Source organism: Pogona vitticeps, chromosome 3 (assembly GCF_051106095.1).
Source record: "Pogona vitticeps strain Pit_001003342236 chromosome 3, PviZW2.1, whole genome shotgun sequence".
Taxonomy (NCBI): domain Eukaryota; kingdom Metazoa; phylum Chordata; class Lepidosauria; order Squamata; family Agamidae; genus Pogona; species Pogona vitticeps.
This window is the reverse complement of record NC_135785.1, coordinates 114,022,150-114,045,716: the sequence shown is the minus strand read 5'-3', so window position 1 is coordinate 114,045,716 and position 23,567 is coordinate 114,022,150. Positions and strand designations below refer to the sequence as shown.

Below are 23,567 nucleotides of genomic sequence, written 5' to 3'. Positions count from 1 at the left end.
GCACTTTGAAGTCGATGCGGAACCTGATGGGCAGCCAATGCAATGCGGCCAGAGTGGGCGAAATATGTTGGAATTTTTTCACTCCACTAAGTAATCTGGCCGCCGCATTCTGCACCACCTGTAATTTCCGCAGCAGCCTCAAAGGAAGCCCCACGTAGAGCGCATTACAGTGGTCTAATCTTGAGATTACGAGCGCATGTACTAAGGTGGTGAGCGCCCCCACTTCCAGGTAGGGCCGCAGCTGGGCTATCCGCCTAAGGTGAAAAAAGGCGGTGCGGACCACCGATGCCACCTGTGACTCCATGGAGAGCACCGGGTCCAGATGGATCCCCAAGCTGCGTACCCCATCCCTAGCAGGGAGAGTCACCCCCCCAAAAGAGAGGGAGTTACCCAAATCCCCGACTGTGGGGGGGCCCACCCTCAGCACTTCCGTCTTGTCCGGGTTCAGCCTGAGCCCGTTCTCCTGCATCCATTCCAGTATAGTCCCCAGGCAGCGCTGGAGGCACAGGACGGCTTCTCCTGCGGTTGGCAAAAAGGAGATGTAGAGCTGCGTGTCGTCCGCATACTGGTGGCACGAAGCTCCACACCCCCTGATGACCCCACCCAGCGGCCTCATATAGATGTTAAATAGCATTGGGGAGATAATCGACCCCTGTGGAACCCCACAATTGAGGCTCCACGGGGCCGAGACCCTCTCCCCAAGCTGGACTCTCTGGGGGCGGTCCTCCAAGAAGGAACGGAGCCAGGACAATGCCAGGCCACCTATTCCCAACTCGGAGAGCCTCCCCAGGAGGATACCGTGGTCAATGGTATCAAAGGCCGCTGAGATGTCGAGGAGGACCAACAGGGACACTTTACCCCTGTCGGCCTCCCTCAGTAGGTCATCACACAGGGCGACCAAAGCCGTTTCTGTGCCGTGGCGCGGCCTGAAGCCCGACTGGAATGGATCCAGGGCATCTGTTTCTTCCAAGAGCGCCTGAAGCTGATCGGCCACCACCCTCTCGACTACCTTGCTAAGGAAGGAAACATTGGCGACGGGCCTGTAGTTGCCAATTTCGTCCGCCGCCAAACTAGGTTTCTTCCTAATGGGCCTAATGAGTGTGTCCTTCAGGGCAGATGGAAATCTGCCCTCAAGGAGAGACCCATTTATAATAGCCGTGGCCCACTCCGTTGTTAACGGCCTGGCCGCTTTGATTAGCCAGGCCGGGCAAGGGTCCAAAGAGGAGGTGGTGGCACGACAGCGATCAAGCGCCCTGGAGACAGTATCAGACGTAACAGGCTGAAAGGTGTCCAAAATCACCGGGCAAGACGGAGCGCTGGACATCTCAGTTCGACTCACTGTACTCAAAAAAGGAGAGAGGTCCCGGCGGATGGCCTCCACTTTTGATTTAAAAAATGCTGCAAATTGGTCCGGCGAAAAACTAGGGGGAGGCCCATCACCCGGACCAACTCCGGAAAGGTCGCGTACTATACGGAATAACTCCGCCTGCTGGTTGGACGCCTCGCTTATCCGGTTAGCGAGGTATGATCTACTAGCAGCCTTTACCTTAGCAAGATAAAGGTTAGTAGCGACCCTGACAGCTATCCTATTAAAATCCGTCGGGGCCCCTCTCCACCTGCGCTCTAGCCGTCTCCTGACCCGCTTCCTCGCCCGGAGGTCCCGGTTAAACCAGGGTGCCGGGCGGTCTCTGCGCCGGAGAGGGCGTTTAGGTGCGATCATGTCAGCAGCCCTAGTCGCGGCAGCAAACCAGCCATCCACCAGAGCCTCGACAGGAGCGCCAGCCAGGTCAGCCGTAACACCTCTCATGGCATCCTGGAATCCAACAGGATCCAGTAGCCTTCGAGGGCGGACCATAACAATAGATCCCTGCTCCCTGCAGGGGGGGAGAGCCATTTTAATGGTACACTTTATTAGGTGGTGATCCGACCATGACAAGGGTACCGACTCAAGGTCAGTCACCATCGGACCACTCTCGCTCCCATTGGTAGAAAAAACCAGGTCGAGTGTATGACCCCCCACGTGAGTGGGACCGTTGACATGTTGGGACATGTTCAAGAAGGCCATGGTCTCCAAGAACTCAAGAGCTGGACCAGATGTCTCCGCCCCCGCGCGCACGTTGAAATCCCCCAGCACCAATAGGTTCGGGGAACCCAACAGTGTCGCGGAGACGAAGTCCACCAGCTCCGGTAGGGAGGTGGCTGGGTCGCGGGGAGCACGGTAGCCCAGCAAGATCCCAATACCGTCCCTGGCCCCGACAGACACGTGGAGGGCCTCAAGACCCGGCTTTATCACCGAGGAGCGCCTAGTGACCTCCAAGCTGGACTTATGGACAATGGCTACTCCCCCCCCCCGACCCTCCAGTCTGCCCTGGTGTTGGACAGCATAACCGGGCGGACAGATGAGAGCTAGAGGGGGACCCCCCTCTCCGCCGATCCAAGTTTCGGTTATGCAAGCCAGGTCTGTATCCTCCTCCAGAATAAGGTCTTGAATTACCTGGGCCTTATTGGATACAGACCTGGCATTCAACAACACCAGGCGTAGAGTGGAAGGTAGGCTGGTCTGGCTACCTCGATACTGGAGGCTGGTCTCCGTCTCAGAACAAGGAACAGCCTTTAAACATCTGTCCCTAGTTCTTCTAACACGAGCAGGGACGGAGCCAACGCCATATTTCCCCCTACCCGTAATCACAGAAATATTCTGGGGCCCCTCGCTGGGACGGCAGGCCTTCCAAACCATATCAAAAAAAAAAAAAAAAAAAAAAAAAAAGACAGGTAAGTGCAAACAATCAAGTTAACCCAAAATAAATTACATATACAATTATAAAATATACAAAAGTAATCTAACAGAAAACAAAAAATATTAACAATTAAAAAAAAAAATAAGAACACAATATGACTACAAAATTCCCCCAAAGGTTATGCCCCACATATAGCCGAGAGTTGTTTTTCTCTGACAGTTGATTTTGACCCTTTAGATAGAACTGGAGTCAATGGCGTTTCGTTAACACGGCCGGAGTCCCAGATCACAATAACGGGCTCAGAGGTCTCAGTATGGACACAGGGCAGGGTCACAAGCGCTAGTAAGCAAGCTGGAAAAAGCTTGGACCCTGCCATTTCCCCCCTTAAGGATCCAATTGGGGGGAGATCAAGTGGCAGCAAGCAGGCTGAGGCAGAGAAGCAGGCGAGGGAAGAAGGAGCTGGGGGGGGAATCTCCAACATGGCGCCGGCGTTCCCACGCTCCGGTGACCTCCCAGCTCCCGCTGATGCTGCAGGATCCTGGACCCTCTCAGCTACCCCCAAGTCCAGCAGTCCGTCCAGGCGCGTCCCCAAGGTCCCCAATCTGCAGGAGATGCCCCGTTCCTCCGCCAACTCCACCAGGCAAGGCACCTCCCAGGCAACGAGGGTCCCCCAAACGCCTTCAGGCAGCCGCTCACCACCACTCCGCAGGCGAACCCGGCGTCCTACGCTCCGCGCTTGCTGGTAGCAGCGACCATCCACCGCGCCAAAGCTCCGTGGCAAGATCTCCCCGACGCGTCCAGCGACCAGCGCGGCGAGGCTCGTCTCCAAGGAGGGGGGGGCTCAGAGGTCTCAGTATGGACACAGGGCAGGGTCACAAGCGCTAGTAAGCAAGCTTAATTCTCTGCAAACAGATTCGTGCAACTTAATACATAGTATCATTTTTAGAATCCAGCAAAACTGTCTGATTAATGGGACATGATGGAAAAAGAATTTTTGTTGTACACTTACAAACTTCTTTAAAACTTGTCATTAATAGAAGATTGGTTGTAAAAATGGAGGAGAAGCAAATGGACGGTACCCATCTGTTATAGAATTCGGGAAATTCGAGATACAGACTTGGTACTCCTCACCTTATCCACAGGAATATGCAAGGTAAGGAATAGTCCTTTCATTTTTAACAGTGGCCAACTTTAGCTATTCTGTAGGCTGCATCTTTCCACCAATGGATGCTGTGCCGGAAAGAGGAGAAAAAGCCACGTGGTTCTTGCATACAATCCAAAGACAAAGGCAGGTGATATTTTTAATAGATCAGAGGGAAAAGCTAGGTTTGGATTCCACAGAAGTCTTCGTCAGGCTGGACGTTACAGAGATAGGGGTGGAACTGAAGAAATGAAAGTTCAAAATCTGTGGCCAGATATGTGGGCCAGATATGTAGCTCATTCTACAGCCCCCATTCTGGAACTTACTTTAAAAATGGAAACTGGGTCCATAACTCTGGCCATTTATTTTGGAACATTTTTGTTTCTTATGCACCAGCCACAGCTCTATAATAGTCTGCTGAAGATTCCTGTAGAGCTCAAAGCTAGCTTCTGTTTAAACAAGGAAGGAATTTTTATTTGTTTGTTTTAATGGGATTTTCCTAGTTCACCTCTGAATTTTGGTGGCAAACCATGAAAACTTATTTGAAGCAAGAACTTGATAGTTTTTACTGGTTGCCACAGACATTCTGTGGCACAGTTTGCCATCAAATTTGGTGATATTGTCCTGGGGAGCCTGAAAGAGATATGGTTGCAATAAAATGCAACTATAGCAGAAATAAAAATAGAAGATTAACAGGAATAAAAATAAAAGATTTGTGCTGCCTTAAAGACTGACAAATTTATTTCAGTGGGATATTTCATGGTTTGTCGTTCACTTACTCATATATGGAACATAATAATGGGGTGATGACATAATCTTACAAAGAGGATCATAATCCATACATTTGTTAGTCTTTAAAGTGCCACAACTCTTTTAAAAATATTTTTGTTCCATATGCTGAAACACACTAAAAGAGCTATCTTTTTGAAAAACGAAGTGCAACATTGTTTTTTGTATAAATGTTCTTAATTTTCAGCTTTGATTAGGAACTCTTACTTCAGAGACTTTACAAAAATTTAATTTCTGTAGTATCAGGCCAAAAGGAGAAAAATGTATTGTTGGTCAGCAGTAGTGATTTGCAGCAAAGTAAAGAGGTATACCATGTAAGTTCCAGTCCCCAGTTCCAGAACAAGGGAATATCTATAGATACATATCTTCATTGCATACTTTTTTGATTGAATATATCAATAATGATGTCAATTTTTAATAAATTAAAATGCAGTGAGTTCAGAAACTTGCAATGACTATCAAATATGAATTCTGCAGAGATCTAACAAGAATCTTATCGAAGGGGCTAGTAAGTTCTTGTAACCAGATGAGCCCAAAAACATTCACTTTGAAGATGGCAAAACAAAAAACCCTAACTTGATTGACTTTCCGTTCCTGGAACAACAACAAGAAGAAGAATATGATTATAGTAGTAATGACTGACAGAGAAGAAACTGGCACTTTAAAATGAGCCAGTGACCATATAGATACCTAAGTGGGAAGAAGTATGTCTGTCAGCCCGATCATAATTGATATTTTGTATAGCTCTTAGGCTTCTAATTTCATAGAGAGATCTTAAACTTGTATGTAAAATGAAAAAAAAAAAAAAAACCAACACCAGTAAAACAATTCAGCCCATCCTCTTTCCATATTTGGAATATATTCCCTTTGCTTCCAAGCAACTTTTTAATGGTGAAGGACACTTACGTGCTGCTTCAATAAGAATTGGAAGACTGGTATTAAAATTAACAGGCAAAGTGAAACTTCATGCCGTGAACCCTGTCTGCCTTATAAGTTTGCATGGAGTTATTTGAATGCTGTAAAATGCCACATGTCACATGTTCTGAATGTATAGATTAGATGTAGTTTGTAAACCGTGTAGATGTACCTGTTTCCTTCTTTTCCATATTAGAAGCAGTGAGAAAGGCTTGTGCTTGAGTTGAACTTTTCTTTATTTTTAATTTGGAATCTTAAATGTTCATAAGTTATGCTAGCTTGTAGTTCTTCACCATTTCAAGTGAAAATATTAAAATAGAGAATCAATAAAGGAAATTTGTCAGTTAAAATCCATAGTCCATCCTCATTTGGATTTTTGCAATACAGAAACATGAATGATTAATTTTGAGCTATAAATAAAAATTGTTTGAACAAGGGAGAAATATTAGGTTTAAAATTTGGAAGGGAGCATTCCAAGATAGGAAATCAATTGCTGCTTATTATTTGTTGATTGTATTTTCATTAAACTAGATAAAGACTGAGCTACTGACACACAACTTTGTAACATCACTCGGTCTGATGAACTGATAGGCTTTGAAAATGTGTATAATATTGTTCCAATATTTTGGTGGGATAGTGCTTCAGAGCTTGCTGATAGGATTTAAAATGTTGTCTATCATGGCTAGCTGGAGTTCATGAAGTCCTGGAACTATGTTTCCTAACTAGAATTGTTCATAACCCTGACTTCTTAATGATTAATTTATTATTAAGAATAATTTACATTCTTTCAATTCCAGTTTTTTCTTTTCCTTCTGTAATGCATATTGAAATCAAACTGAATAGAAATGTTGGTCAGGACTTTTGTAATGAAAAATTGATATTAACTGGTCTGATTTTTAAACATCAACAGACTGTCAAAGCTCTTCCTGTGTGAATTCTGTCTTAAATATATGAAGAGTAAAAATATTTTGCTAAGGCATGCAAAAAAGTGTGGCTGGTTTCATCCTCCAGCCAATGAAATCTACAGAAGGAAGGACCTTTCAGTCTTTGAGGTAGGCGATAGTTCCTTTGTCTTAGTAACGGCTGCATGCTGTTTGAAGAGCAAGCATATATTGTAAAGAGAAATAAAGTTTCCTCTGACCATTGGAGGTCTGTGGCTGGCCCTGCAAGAAATATGAGTGCTGTGTACTTTTGATAGGTGTTTTGAATCTTAATGTTTAAGCCTGGTACGGCACTTTTAAATATTCAGAATTGTTCCATTACATTAACTAGTTGAAATTATTACAACCACCCCGAATCATGTTCTTGTTATCTCTGATCTGATGAGCTAGTCTTTAATTACCAAAAATCACCACTGCTGGTAAAGTCATCCCAATACCAGTGATTATTATTATTAGTTTTTGTAATTAAAGACTTTTCTCTCCCATCAGTGTGGCTCCCGCAGGTTCCCAACAATGAAATGGATTACCCAGCACTTGGGTAAATTCACCTAGTTGATTACGTCATTACCTTTACACCATAGAACTTACATGAACAGGATTTTCTCATTTGGTCCTAAATGTATTTGTCAGAACCTTAGTCCTCCCAGCTCATCATTCTTGTATATTTGAGGTAGCTTTCAAATTTGATCCTTTTCTTTATTTGTAATACCAGTATTTTAAATTGGTTTGAATTGTGTCTTTTTGTTGTCCTTTGGAATAGTATACATGCTGAAATAGTTTTTCCCCCTGACTTCTCATACACATGAGTCTTAGTAAGTTTTAACTTTTTCCTAGTCAGTGGAAAGTAGATATATATTAGGAGGACTTTCCACATAAGTAAATAGTACAATGCCCTTTTGTAGACATGGTTTTAAAAAAATAGTTAAGCTGGTCCAGATGCTGCATAATGTAAGTATTTTACACAGTGTCATGTAGGAAATTCCCTTCGTTATTTAATCGACTTAAGCCGTCTTTGGAAATTCTGCTCGGCAGAAAATGTGTCGACTGGTTCCTTACGATTCTTCTATAAGGAGCTAATATGTTATTGCTTTGTCTTGGTCAGATCATCAACTATTCTACAGTTGCAAAAATCCTGTTGAAAAAAACCACATGAACAAGGGAAGTTGTGCAAATGGTTTCTCCTTCAGTTTGGCTATGTGGTGACCCATTTTCCAGGCTGAAGGAGGTGGGAGAGCATAATGGATGGCAAGCTAGTCAGGTAGAATCTCTTGTGTGATTACCCAGTTATGCTGTGCAATCTCGAAAGGTTCCTGGCCAGTGTGGCAAATTTTTAGAAATATATGGCTCAAAGACTGAGAGATTATTTTAGATATTTGCTGTGTCATTCAAAGAGATACCATATTAAGGACTTGATACTGAGCTACCAAATCTCTTAGGTGGACATATTTGTTCTCGTTACAAACTAGGCTATACACCTTGATCTAATTTTGGGCAGTCCTTGTTTTGATTTTTTAACTTCTCTGTATGTGATCAATTTACATACAGTATTTGGCAAAAGCAGTCTGTCTCTCCCCCAACACTATATTGGTCAGGGAGAAGGAATAAGGAGTCTGCATAGTGCTGGCAATGGCAGAGTCCAAGCAGCAGCACACAGACCCTGAGATTATTCCTGTGAGAATACAGCCCTTGACAGAAAACAGTTTGCCATCCCGATGTAAATAAATCACTGGCTGATTTAGAGTTTCTTCTGATGTGAAGTGAAAAATATTCAGTCATGTGAAAAAAAACTACAGCTTCTTTTAATTCTATGGTTTTACATATCAGGACATAAAAATCATATGGTCCTTAACAGGTCTGAAAATTAGATAAATATAACTTCAGATGAACAACGACACATGCCATATTACATGGTGCTATGATTTATTTAACAAAAATAAAGCCAAAATGGAGAAGCAATGTGTGAAAAACAAAGTACACCTTCTGATCCAACAGCTTTTAGAATCACCTTTAGCAGCAATAACATCAAATAATAGTTTTCTCTATGACTTTATTAGTCTCTCCCGTTGTGGAGGAATTTTGGGCCACTCTTCTTTACAATGTTGCTTCCATTCATTGAGGTTTGTGGGCATATGTTTATGCACAGCTCTCTGAAAGTCCTGCCACAGCATTGCAACTGGGTTGAGATCTGGACTTTGACTGGGCCATTGCAACTTGATTCTTTTTTTTTCAGCCATTCTGTTGTAGATTGGCTGATATGTTTGGGATCATTGTCTTGTTGTGTGACCCAGTTTTGGCCAAGCTTTAGCTGTTGGACAGATGGCCTCACATTTGACTCTAGAATACTTCGGTATATAGAGGAATTCATAGTCAACTCAGTGACTGTAGCTGCAAAACAAGTCCAAATCGTCACACCTCCACCATTGTGCTTGACAGTGGGAGTGTGCTGCTGTGTTTGGTTGTCACCAAACATGGCACTGTATATTATGCATACATCTCCACTCTGGTCTCATCTGTCCAAAGGACATTGTTCCAGAAATCTTGTGGTTTGTCCAGATACAACTTTGCAAACCTAAGCTGTGCTACCATGTTCTTTTTAGAGAGAAGAGGCTTTCTCCTGGCAACCCTTCCAAACAAACCATACCTGTACTGTATGTAATTGTACTGTCATGAACTTTAACGTTTCACATGATAACTGAGGCCTGTAGAGTCTGAGATGTAACTTGTGGGTTTTTTTGCAATTTCTCTCAGCATTACACAGTCTGCTTTGGGGTGAATTTGCTTGGATGTCCACTCCTGGGAAAATTGGCAATTGTCTTGAATGCTTTCCATTTGTGAATAATCTTCCTCACTATAGAATTATGGATTTCAAGTTGTTTGAAAATGGCCTTAACAGTTGCTTCTCTGTGATCATTGCTGATGTCTTTCCTCCTTCGCGTGTGTTAATACACCTGAATGCTACAGATCAGCATACCACTAAAACTTTGGCTTTTATAGAGGTTGTCACCCTTGCTGATGATCAGTTACTCAGTGGCAATTGATTAGCAGCACTTGGCTGCTACTTAGTCCCTTAATTCCTATGGAAGCAGTAAGGGTGTACTTCATTTTTCACACATGACTTCTTCAGTTTGGCTTTACTTTTGTTAAATAAATCATGGCACCATGTAATATGTCATGTGTTGTTGTTCATCTGAAGTTGTATTTATCTAATTTTCAGACCTGCTAAGGACCAGATGATTTTTATTATGTCCTGATACGTAAAACCATAGAATTCAAAGAGGGTGTACTTTGATTTTCACCTGACTGTAGCATGAGAGGTGATTCTAGCTAAATCTTCACTATTTGTTCCTGAAGTGTGCAGATTTATACCATTCATCTTATTTTTGGCAACACCTCAAGGAAAACTGGAGAGTTGTTTTCCTTGTGGGATAGCTAGCCTGATGCCTTCCATATGTTTTGCAGTATAGCTTCCATAATTCTTCCCTCTTGGTCACATTGCATGAAGTTTGTAGGAATTATAGAACTCGTTATGTTTACATATACCTTCCTTTTTATGTGAATTCTAGTGTTTTTTGTGGATTCCACTCTACATATTCTACTGAAATTCACCTTCAGGCTTTTAATCTTCAGTATGTGCCTACTTAAGAATTCAGTTTGTAAGGAAGTCATGTTGGCTGGATAGCTCAGTGGGTTAAGCATCTAGAACCATTGTAGATTCCTGAATCTACAATGGGCGGGGTAAAAATAGAACACCTAAATAAAATAAATAAAAATAGCTACAGAGGCAGAGTTTGGGAGTTCAATTCCTTACTGGGCATCCCAGATTAGTAAGCTTTGTTTGGCTTTGAGCAAAGTGCACAATCCCAGGATGCTCCCAGAAAAGGGGAATGGTAAACCACTTCTGAGTACTTTCTACCTACAAAACACTGAAAACGGTTACCATAAATCAGAATCGATTTGATAGGGCAAAATTACTAAGTATATTGCAAAAAATACTTTTAGACAATATAATGCTGAAAGTGTCAGTAGTACCGAATGAATGAATGTAGATCTGACAACAATTTGAAAGGAAAAAAGTGTTCAGCTAAATATTTAGATTAACAAAGTCTGATTATGCATCCCTTTTCCCCCCAGTTGTGTTGAAATAATGGAAGATTGCATTTGAAGCTGTTATGAGAATATATTTAAAATTCAGCAGGAGTTCTGTGTTTTAGACCTGGAATGGCAGGAACTGCAAAGCAGATGTCTTTGCAGAAGGAAATCCATGCTGCTGTTCTGTTAACTACTGCTATATATATCAAGCTGTATAATATATTGCAGTGATCGCTAGTCTTGTGAGTTTTGATGGCTTTGTGTAGTTTGCTTTCAGTTGTTTTACCATACCATATACTTTTTGAGCTAATATAAATATACTTTTTGGGTTAATATAAAATATGTCCTTCATGCTATTCAACACCTACTAGGAGGAGAGGCCATCTGGGGATCCGTCGTGCCATGTTATTGGCACTATGGCAGCTTAGACTTATTCTTTCAGTAAAACTTAAGGAGGGAGTAGAATTTCTGAACTGGCAATGTCCCAGATGAAGGTGAACAAACTGGAACAGAAGTGGGTGAGGTTCTGTAGGTTTGCCATTTGTCTGACATATGAATGTAAGACAAAGTTGAACTTTCCTTGAAGATTCAGTAGTGTAGTTCTCACACTCTGACCTGCTCTTTGGTATGTATGTAATGATGTTCGTGGGAAGTCTTTTGCCAGCTTAAAACTATTTTTTCAACTGTTCTCAGTCCTAGGGAAGTACAAGCTGGTCACAATAAATAATTCATGCCTTGATTACATCTAGATTATTTCTAACATGTTCTCTGAGACTGTCTTTGAAAAGTACGCAGAAATTTTAGTAGATATAAAATGGAAGTTTGTTGACTGAAATCAACTATTGGGAACATATTGTGCAACTATACTGACTTTGTTTCCTCAGTCCAGGTCACAGTCCTGGAGTACTGCTGTGCACATGGACTGTGTCCAGTGAATCTCTGTCCCTCCCAATTTCGAAAATTATTTTATTACTGTATAAATTGTTAATTAAAAAAACTAGGAGGCTGACATGCTGAAAAGCAAAGCATTAGCCTGCAGAAACATCTTTATTTTCACACTCATTGTCTGTCTGTCTGTCTGTCTGTCTGTCTGTCTGTCTGTCTGTCTGTCTGTCTTTCTTTCTTTCTTTCTTTCTTTCTTTCTTTCTTTCTTTCTTTCTTTCTTTCTTTCTTTCTTTCTTTCTTTCTTTCTGAACTGCTTTACTTATTTATTTTCGTTGATGATTATTTTGTGCTTGTGCAAATATCTTTGGTTATCAACAGTTTGCCTTCTGTGAAATGGGTTGTTTGTGATGCTTTCTTATGCCAATTCATTATTTGTCATTGGCCCATTCTCTGCTGTATTAAGATTTTGAGCAAAATGATTTTGTTTCATCCTCACTAATCTATCTTCAAGGAAATGAGAGTCATTTTGTAAAATTGCCCACAACATTCTTGACACTCCAGTTACACTCAGTGACCCTCAAAAGTTGGAGACACTTATGATCTGGTTGTTGAATGTTGAGCAAGTATGGTGTAATCAATGGAGCAATAGACTAGGAGTCAGGCAACCTGAGGTCAAATCTCTATTTTACCATGGAAACTCACTGGTGGGTGGCACTGGTAAAACGACTTCTTAAATTTCTTATATGCCTTGAAAGCCCTATTAGGGTCACTGCAAGTTGGATGCAGCTTGACAGCACTTGATAACAACAAATAATTTCTATGTAAGCCTATCTGTATTTTTAGCAATTTCTTATACTCTATACCACGCTGTCTGAAATATAGTTAATGTCAAAATAAAGCAAATGCTTCGTAACTGAGGCACTTACTGCCACATCCATGCATATTTGACTTGTTTCCTCTCATGTTTCTGGTTATTTGAGGATTAATATGACACCTGCCGTAGATTTTGTGTATCTTTTGTGACTGTATTTGGATGTGAGTTATTGCTAGCAGCTTTCAGTATTTCTGTAAAAAAACAGAAAGGCAAGATGGAAGTTTTTGATAAATAAATAATGCACATTGAATGGGTAACTAAATGACGGAGAATGTTCGAAAAAATAGCAGGTCAAAATATAATGCAGATATAAGAGAGCACATCTAGGAAAGAACACATTTAAGTCCAGATTTCCATTCAGAAAATAAAGGGGAACAGCTTTAAATATTTGGTTTAATCTCTTTGTTCATAAAAGAATTTATTTAGAGTCAAAGGAAATCTTAGTCTATCTTAAGAAAGAATTAGGAAAAGGTTGTTTAGTCCTTAAGATTACATAAATGTAAGAGATGGTGATACCTTTTATTGCACAAATAAAATAACAAATTGCAAACTTTTGTGGAGAAAATTCCACTTCATCAAGCTAAACTCCACAACTTCATGGAGAGTGCAGAAAAATTAAATAAGATTAGTTTATTTATTTTATTTATTTATTTTATTTATATCCCACCTATCTAGCCAGCTAAGACCACTCTAGGCGGCTTACAACATAAAAATACACAATAAAAGTATATATAAGACAATTTTTACAGAGTAAAACATATCAAGAAGATAGAGCAAGCAATAAAGGAAGGGAAAAAGAGGAGATCAGTGATTGACTGGAGGGAAGGCCTGCCGGAACATCCATGTTTTCAGCTGATTTTTAAAGATACCCAGCGAGGGAGCCGCACGAATCTCAGGAGGAAGGTTGTTCCAGAGGCGAGGAGCCACCGCCGAGAAGGCCCGATTTCTTGTCTTTTCCTTCCGGGCCTCCCTCGGCGTTAGGCTCCTCAGCCTCACCTCCTGGCTCGCACAAGTGATACGGATAGATCTTGGTGGGAGTAGGCGTTCCGCCAAATATCGAGGCCCTAAATCGTTTAGGGCTTTATACGTAAGCATCAACACTTTGAAGTCGATGCGGAAGCGGATGGGCAGCCAATGCAATGCGGCCAGCGTGGGTGAAATATGTTGGTATTTTTTCACTTCGCTAAGAAGTCTGGCCACTGCAGTTTGTGTTGCGTCACTCTGAAACTTTCAGTATTTCACTTAAGGTAACAATAGATTCTGTAGTTCTGTGTAAAAACCACTGTGCATAATGCCAAACTATAGCTCCCTGGTTAGTAAGCAATACTTCCAAAGCTTGGAATTTTGGTATTGACTTTCTCTTCCTTCATTCCTGTCTTCAGTAATCAGCAGCTTAACATAATGTGCCCACAAATTTCTGTTCTGTTTAATCAGAAAGAAAAACAAATGTAGACAATTAATATTAAGATTTTTGTTTGTTTGTTTCAGGGGAAAAGTGGAACTAGTGGTTGCCTACAATATTAAAAACAGAGGATTTTTACCAATATCGCTCTGTATCTGTGCATTTATTTCATAGAAATACGGTATACAATGACCCTACAATTTTGTGAAATATTGACATTGAAAATTCTCTTCTTCATAGGTTGATGGGAATGTGAGCAAAATTTATTGCCAAAATCTTTGCTTATTAGCAAAGCTCTTTCTGGACCACAAAACCTTATATTATGATGTCGAGCCATTTCTTTTCTATGTTCTCACAAAAAACGATGAGAAAGGATGCCACTTGGTTGGATACTTCTCTAAGGTAAAAGTCTGATTTCAGCATTGTAAGACTATCATGATTTTGTATGAAAGTTTCAGTACTTTCTGTTTTGGTGTGCATAATTTCAACTAAAAACAATTCCAGTTTTCTGATTATAAATAAGTAAATATTTACTTACCTAGTATTTACTCACCAGCTTACCCAGTATTCTGCCCTATTTATTTCCCTAATTCTTGAGATGTTGTTGATTAAAGGCCAAAGAAAAATCATTGTTTGAAGCATTAGTCATTATTGTACTCTGTCAAGAGTTGTAGAGTTGTACTTCTAACTTATCTGGCATATGTAGACTTAATCAGGTTTGTGCATGTTCTTGAGCACTTAGCCAAAAGGCAGCAAGTGAGCTGCTATTTACGGATTCGGGGGGGGGGGGGGGATAGTTCTCCTGAGGCAATAATCTCTAATGTGTCTACACTTAAAGGGAATTCTAGGTTGTTTGAATTGTAGTCTATACTAGTTGTTTTGAAGTACATCATGGGGGCCTGGGAACAGACCACAATCTTAGAAGGACAAAAACCTTCAGAAAGCTTGAAGACAGAGGAGAAGGTTTTAATGTTTTAAGGTTTTAATAGGTGGCTTGTTCTCCCTTTAACATTTTGGTGTGAAGCAATGTCCCATTTGCTTGATGGATATGTACAATCAAGTGTAGGTAGAAAGTCTTGGTATATGCATACCATTAACTGTTAGAATACAGTACTCTGTTCTTGCATTCAAAGATATACAAATCACTCTTAGAAGGGAGCACCTAGCTTCTCCCTTCTCTGTCACTGCTTTCTAGATATGGAAAGCTATGCATCTGCTGTGGAGACATTCATCCTTGTGTTTGGCCTTTATATGTGAGCAGGAATCTGGAAGATCACAGGCTTTGCTTATATGTAGAGCCCACATGCTGGAACATCTGCAATGCAGACACATCACTTCCCGTATGTAGAGGACAACAAAAGCTGAATTGACACCCCTTACTAAGCATAGTGACTATTTTCTTTGGAGATGATGACTGAACACTCATTCTTTTCCTTTAGAACTTGAAACTATGGAGACTAAAATCACAGACGTGCATCAACAATAGCTGAATTTAGCTTCATGATTATGTGGATTAGGAACATGAGTAATACTTCCTAAATTCCCTATTTTCACTGATTTAGATGAGTTTCCAAGGCTTACTAAACTCTTTTCTGTATCTTGTTGTGGTCGAAGGTCAGCATGTACATGCCCATAGCTATCCTTTGTGTTTTTATCACCCTCAATAATTTGATGACAGCATCAAGCTTGATCATCCCCTTCTCCACATCTTTTATAACTAACTGCCATCCACTTACTGCATGTGGTTGTAGGAAACCTGTGCTTCAAACACCTTTTTAAATAAATGGTTCTGCCAGTTAGAAGTACTTAGAGACAGATGGAAAGTGATTGAAAAGTGGTAACTTATTTTACTGGCCATTATTTGTGGCTCAATCTGATATATTCAGTAGATAAATTTGTAGTACTATCTACTAATTTTATATACTGAACAAAAAAGTTAGAATATAAACAAAATTCTTTATTCCATCCCATTTCATTCAAGTTTGCTAATGCAGTTTGTTACCTTTTTTTTCTGGTCTTAACTCCTAAGGTGATATCTTGTAAAATACAATTTTTTTAGAAGTTAAGTTTGGTTTGCTCCTGTGCCTCACAGGTGATACTAAATTTTATGGGATTATTTTGTTTTATTATTAGTTCACCTTGCTGGGCTCTTCTACAAAGATAAAAGCAAGAGTTTGGAATTGCCCATCTCAGCAGTGTTTTGGCATACTTGATCTGTTTTTTTCTTCCCACAGGAAAAGCTCTGCCAACAGAAGTATAATGTTTCCTGCATAATGATCATGCCTCAGTACCAAAGGCAAGGATTTGGAAGATTTCTCATTGATTTCAGTAAGTGAAAGGATTTATTTACATTCAAGTTCCTGGGAAATTATGATTGTTATGGGAATACAATGACATAAGAACTTCGTTTAACCTGTTTTATCATTGTTGCTTTTACCAATAGATAATGGGATTTCTATTACTACAGTGGTGCCTCGCTTAATGAACACACCGGTTAACGATGAAATTGCATAGCGATTTGGTTTTTGCGATTGCATTGCGATGTTTTAAATGGAAAAATTGCTTTGCGATGATCGGTAAGCTGTTTCACTTACCGATTTTCACATAGCGATGTTTTCCCAACAGCTGATTGGCGGTTCCAAAATGGCCGCCGGTTAAAAAACATGGCCGCCCGCTGTGTTTTGGGATGGATTCCTCGCATACTGGGCAGCGAAAATGGCCGCCGTATGGAGGATTTTCGCTTAAAGGTAAGTTTTTTGCTCATAGGAACGCATTGAAGGGGTTTCAGTGCATTCCTATGGGCTTTTAAAAATCGCTTAGCGATGTTTTTGGTTAGCGGTGATTTTTGCTGCACCGATTAACATCGCTAAGCGAGGCACCACTGTATTTGTGTAGTCACAGGAAAAGCTCCCTGAAGTGAAAAATCTGCCTCTGTTGTACTCCAGGAAATTGAGTACAACTCTCTGCAGTAATATTAGCTCTCAAAGCTATTACGCTGAATGAATTGTCTAAATTGCATTCATTTATATTGCTCATTAGTGGAAAGAGTGGCAATTATTTGTGATTAAAACCAAGGAAGGTGTTCATCCAGGGCATTCTCTAGTTTCCATATATGTGACATGGAGTCTATTTTAGCTGAAGAATGCTAATGATGGGAGACTATACTATTAATTTTTTTTCTTCCCTTGTTTCTTTTCTCTTTTTTTAAAATGTCATTACTTACTCCTGAAGTAAAGGATCATTTTGGCAGCACTGTATCAGTGGGTATAATATTTCTCATGCAGTTGTAGGTTTCATATACTTTGAACAACTCAAACAATAACTCTTAAATTGTTTCAGTATGATCAAAATTGGTATAACAATAAAACATAATACGTATATAACTCAGTAGGCATATGATGTGGTTAAATTCTCTGACTCTTCAACGGAACTTATGGAAACCATCTTTTGGAAGCCATATCTTAATGTAACAGATTATGCCCTCACATTGAGCATGGTCATATTAACTGGATGAGTACAATACAAATAATGTGGCTCAGATACAAAGTTTCAGGTGTAAGGTAACATCCTGATGGGGTTTTGTATTTGTACATTTTTCTTCCACTTCAGGGTAGGAGGCATATTTGTATATAGAATAATATGTCTTTAGATGAACCCTATCATTTCTAGTACTCTGTTGTCTTCTGCTTCAGCAGGTATTTTCTGACTAGAGAAAATCTGTTGAATAAGAAGCACAGCAAGCAATCACCCTGCATACTTAGGAGACTCTGAAAGAAAAAGTACTTCAAAGTATTTCTAGGCCCTGAAAATTATATCAATAAACCAAGGAGAGCTGCCATTTTAGCATGTTTCTCAAGCATCAATTTGCTATTTTTCATCTCTTCGTGTCCTCATAGTTGGAGAGCTCCCGAAAGACACTGGACTAGAGAGGTACCATATTAAATCTCCATATGGGCAGCAAGAACAGTCTTTATTTGTCAACTTGTGTCTGAATTTTTCATTTGACTAGATTCATTAGTTCTGGACCATTTCTACACATGAGTATGTTTCCCCTCATGTGGCTAGAACTAGTATTATTTAGGAAACTCTAGCACCATGAGTATTGGACACACTTTTCTCATTCATTGGTAGAAGAGGAGCACCAGAAATCTTGTCTTTGCACTCTAGAGCGTGGATTGATGATTGTAGCCTTCAGATTTTCCTGAAACATATCTCCCATTAGTCCCAGCTAGCATTGCTGATGGTGATGTACAGTATGATGGAAACTGCAATCCCATAACAAGCTAGAGTGTCTACTTCAGCATCCACACACTATTTTAAAACAATCAGACTTGATGAGCTCACTGCCTAGAAACTTCTGAGTACAGGATGTTTCAGAGAAATGTGGACTAACCCTTATGTAGGGACATATCGCCTTCCTTCATGTTGAGTACTCTTCATATTTGTTGAGGAATAGCACTGCTTTGATACTTCTTGTATGTTTCCATTGAAAAATGCTTCTGAGAATGTCCCACACAATTTCTTATCTATTATTATTAATATACTAAATGATATAATTATTCTTAATATTGGAAGAAGAAAGAAGGGAAATTTGAAAGATTCAGTATTCTTAAGTCTTGGAATATCACTAGTTTAAGAAACCTGTATGTTTTGTGAGAACTAAGGAATTCTTACTGTTAAATATTGCTCAAACATTGAAGGTGGGGGGGGGGAGTAAGTTAAATGTTTTCATTTCCAGTTAGGGCAGATTCAGCGACGTCTGTTGAAAAAGAGTAGAATGCCACCCACCTTGCTTCAAGCAGTCTTGATAACCAGTTTTGACTAATGATTGTCTTCCCTTGTAATGTATATTTCATATTTGCGTGGTTATCAAGGTTTGAATGTGTGTTTAATAGCTTTTGCCTTTCACTTGTGTATTTTAGAGATATATTCTCTGCTTGTTATGTTATTGAGCTCTTGTATTTTTAGAATCTAACTCAAAACATTATTTTTGATATTTTATTATATTTTGCTCCTGTACAACATCCCCTCTGCACAGCGCTGCACTGAGGCCATGCAGTTGAGTCAGTGTTGCTGCCCATTTCCTTCCGGTCACGGCCGGAACCCCATGAACATAGGGTGGACATCCCACCCAGCATTCTACAAAATTAGAGGGGATATTGCTCTTGTATCTTAAGTATTTGCCTAAAACCTAAGTTTTAACACCTGTGGCTTTCCATAAGTTGGATGGATATATTTTTAAGTTTATGTACCTACAGTTTTCTACATTGCTGTAAGACTTTTGTATTTTACAGCAACTCTGAGGTGATTTTGTGCACATGGACCATAGAGGCAGGGTAGATAAATAAAGCTGGGTAGGAATAGACAAGGAGAAGTTGCTTGGAATGATTGCAACTATGAAATATTTATACCTTGACACTAGTGAATTTTGAAATGATTGTGATTTTTTGATTTCATTTATTGGGATAAATGCCACCTGTGACTAACACAGCCTTCTGATTTTTCCTTGGAGATATATGGAATTTCTTAGAGTCAAACACCTAATTTCAGGGTCTGACATAGTTTAAATTGTGTTTATGCCTATGCGATGCATTGGAGATAAGAATGTAAACTAAACTGAGTGCTGTTGGAGCTTGCATTTTTAAAAATGGTTTTTCACAAGGACTTCACCTAAAATGCATATTGTATGAAGTGGCCCTTATCAGCAGCCCTGTCTGAAGGATTCATGGTGGAGAAATGCGGGTAAGTTTGCAGGTTCTTTTTTCCTTCCTCCATCAAATGAATTCTTCACCTAAAAGGTAAATAGGTCATGGTGGAAATTTTCCTACATAGAACTGTGTGCCTCTCCAGAATCTTTTTGGTTACACTGGTAAATGTCAATTCTAGTGGGGACCTAGTTCTGTGAGCAGTAAGTCCTTTTACTTCAAGTGTTGCAAGGGGAGAAATTCCTCCATTTTCCTCCCATACCCTATAAGCACCCTGCAAGTTATCACTGCATATGATATCTTAAATACTTTTGGTCATTTGTAGAGAAAGTTATCATGTGGATCTTGAAATATATGTTTAGAGGAGTTTGTGCTTCATTGTCTCTCTCTCTCAGCCAGTAATAGGTATGTCAGGCACATTCCTCTTGACTGGGAATCATTTCAAGGGGGGGTGTCTTTCAAAGTGAAAAAACACACAAAAATGCACCTGCCAATTCTGAGTATAGTATCTTGCAGTTATTGATATGGTCATTTAGCACTGCATTCTTATGATATGGCCATTTTTATTGGGATTGAAAAGAAACCCCCCTCTGCATTTATTGTCAGATTTTGTTTGTTGTCATTTCACCTTTTGGGTTGATTTCTCCCTCCTTGCAACAAAATAAGCAATAAACAAAGTATTTTCAGTACTTCTACATCATTTGTCATTCACGATTCTTTGAAATTTGGGATGTACCAGCCAGAGTGCATAATGGACTACCATCAGAGATCATTATTCATTTTGTATTAATTTTTTTTTCCATTCTGGTGAAACTGACTGGATTTCCATATTTTGTTTAAGAAAAACAAAACAAAAATGAAATATTTATTTATGTATTTATTTATTTAAAATATCTTCTACCCCACCTTTCTTCTTAAAAAGGACCCAGGGCGGCTTACATAATTAAGACAGTATTTTAAAGCTAACCAGTGAATATACACTTACTAAAAAGGATCAAACAAACACCATATTAAAAACCATACATTTATGGTATCTTTGAAATGAATAAATGTAATCTATGAGATTTAATCCACTGAGATAAATTTTGAAGGACATACCCTATTATAGACTAAAATTCCAGATATTGGCTAGGATAATTCACATTTCTTAAAAGCACAGAATAAGAACTAATCTAGGAGAATAGATAGACAATAGACTCCGGGCTCTTTTAGGCACAACATTCATTTTTAGAAGATCTTTTAGCAGAATTTTCCCCAGTTGCCAGATGGGATTCCTCTTATCTCAGTTTGCGGTTGCCACTAGCACATCCCACTCTATTTTATACCTCCCCAAGTCCTTGTTTATTTTTAAGCCTCTTTGTACCTGGGAAGGACTGTAACTTTGAGGCACCAGGTAGGCATTTTAGTAAGGAAGTTCAAGCTCACCACTGAAATCCCTGCTCCCTTTTCCATCTGCAGGCTGCTTCTGTGGAGAGAATGAAAGATCCCTTGCCATGGGGAAGCATTCCACAGAATTTCACTCCTTGAACTTCATAATCAGCATTATACAAAATAAATGCAAATATACACCCTCCTCACAGCTGCTTCCTCACTGACGGTGTCCTTTCAAGAGGTTGACAGATGCTGCGGAGGAGCAAGTGCATGAAAATGCCAGATGCTCTCATGCATTGTTTGCCTGCTCTGGTGATGAGATATCCTCACTACAACTGTCCCAATAAAGAAAAACTTTATTTATTGTAATCTTTAGCAGTAGGATGAATTGTGGGCAAACAGTGAAGCATCTTAGTGCTAGTCATTTAATAGTTAGGATGTACATCCTGGTAAATACCAGGACTTTTGATCACCAAACTGAAAAAAAAAAGGAGCTGAAACAAAGAGGAACACATGCTACATCTGGAAAATCCCTGAGGCTACAGTTCGGTTACTTATCTGAGAATAAGTTCCACTGGCCTCAGTGATAAGTATTATTGAGTAGACATGTATAGGATTACATCAGGGGTGAGCAATTAATTTCTATAGGGGGGCACATAAAAAATCTGAACTGTGTTCAGGGGGCCAAACCAACTTTACTTAAAAATAAAATGAAATAGTGATGTTATGATTACTGTATTTTTATTTTAAACCTGTTAATCTTCACAAATACTAAAGAGGTTTTTTTGCAGGGATTGGGAGGAATGCTTCTAATACAAACGCATAACACACACATACACTTCTTTTAGTCTTGTTTTTACTTGACAGAAGAGCAGCCAGACAAATTAAGGCAGTGGTTCTTAACCTTTGTTACTCGGATGCTTTTGAACTGCAACTCCCAGAAACCCCAGTCAGGATAGCTGGTGGTGAAGGCTTCTAGGAGTTGCAGTCCAAAACTCCTGAGTAACCCAAGGTTAAGAACCAGTGAATTAAGGGATAGTTCTTGTCCAAGAGGATCACCTGTGTTATCACCAGAACTTTTTTGTAAAAAAAGAAGAAGGTCACCAAAATGGAAAAACAATTGCAAATTTTGGAAAACGTAGTTGACTGCACCATTTCTGCAAATAGTAATGCAGACAGTATACCATATGTTGAGTATTTGTTATTCTTCCAAAGCTTTTTTGTAGTGATTTATCACATTGTTTATACTTTTGATTAAATAAATATGATGTTCCGTCAAGTCAGTTCTGACATGTGGCGACTGCTTTGGCTCATGTAGGAGGTTGTTTGCATACACCAATGGGAGCTGTTGGAGCCAGAGAAACCAGAAGGGAAGGGTGAGTCTGAGTTTAGTTAGTTCAGTCAGTGAGAGTCAGAGATGAGAGTTGGAAGTAGAAGTTAGTCTGTGGTAGTTAGAGAGTGTGGCAGGTTTAGGAGTTAAAGAGTGTGGAACTTACAGAGAACTAAGAGAGTTAATAGTGAAACAAGTTATTAATAATCTAATTAATACATTAAAGTCTGTGAAGAACGTGTTTAAGCAAACTGTAATCAATAAACCTGTGTTGTTCAACTTTATACTCAGCTTGGACCTCAATCTTTCTAATTAAAGGTGTTGACAGAGATCAACTGGTGGCTGCATAAAGAAGAGAATGTGCCATGGGCCTCAGAGTAGTGAAACAACTTGGGGACATGTAAGGGGTGCGTCACAGCAAGCTTTTTCAGGATTTTCAAGGGATGGGATACATGGAAGTGGTTTACCATTCTCTTCTTCTGTGGGTGCGCTGGGACTGTACAGCTTGTCCATGCCCACACGGACTGGCTTTTCTCACTGGAGGCACAGTGAGGAATCAAACTCCAAAGCTCTGGCTTTGCATCTAGATATCTAAACCACTGAGCTCTCCAGCCAGTTTCTTTTGGTTAAACTGTGTTTTATATGATTTTTGTTTCATCAAGGGTAACCAGATAGTGATAATTTGAGAGTAGTATCAGTCAGGCATAGATTGTGTCAGTACTTAAACCTTGGGCCATCCAAATAGATTGTGGATAAGAAGGAGATGGGAAGTTGTAATATACTTATGTATCAAAAAGCGTGCCAGCAAGATCAAAATATACTTCTGTGCTTATATGGCGTGGATATAATATTGCTTGAAATATAACTCAGTTGTAGAAATAAAATATTTCATTGAATCAGATGAAGGAACGTTGGATATGGTTTAACCAAATAGAGTCTTCACAGGAAATGTACAGGTGTTCAGATGTAAAATTACACACGCAAACACAGCCACAATCACTCTTCAACTCTTATACCAACTGTTATATAGTTAAGAGTAACTGTATATGAAATATTAAAGTAAGTGAGTAGTTCAGCTAAAGTGTGAGTCAAAAGTTTGCTTGAAATGTTTATGTTCCTGTTATACATCTCCCCTCTGTAATTTTGCTGATTTTTTTCCCCTCCAATCCCATTGTGAGGGTTTGGTGTGTGTGGGGGGCTAACTCTGGCTCGTTCAAAAGGAATGCTTCAGACGCGGATTGCTTTTCTAACAAAGGAACATTTATTGTGCTCTTAACAAATAAACCAGTGTCTTTAATTGTATCTGAATTCTTATCTCCTTCAGCCAACGTGGCCAACAGGGGTTTCCATTTGTCCATAACAAACGGGTTATTATAACTAGTATTCC

General features: G+C 39.9%; 1 protein-coding gene across 11 annotated transcripts in view; it reads left to right on the top strand.

Moving 5' to 3' along the window:
* KAT6B (lysine acetyltransferase 6B) overlaps nucleotides 1-23,567 on the top strand; it is a 168,206-nt gene that overhangs the window by 118,184 nt on the left and 26,455 nt on the right. For all 11 annotated transcript variants that reach the window (XM_078391092.1, XM_078391096.1, XM_020796145.3 and 8 more), the window contains 4 exons: nucleotides 3,776-3,891; nucleotides 6,494-6,635; nucleotides 14,015-14,176; nucleotides 16,009-16,102. In XM_078391092.1, coding sequence (XP_078247218.1) covers nucleotides 3,776-3,891; nucleotides 6,494-6,635; nucleotides 14,015-14,176; nucleotides 16,009-16,102 — 514 coding nt within the window. The remainder of the gene's footprint in view (nucleotides 1-3,775; nucleotides 3,892-6,493; nucleotides 6,636-14,014; nucleotides 14,177-16,008; nucleotides 16,103-23,567) is intronic.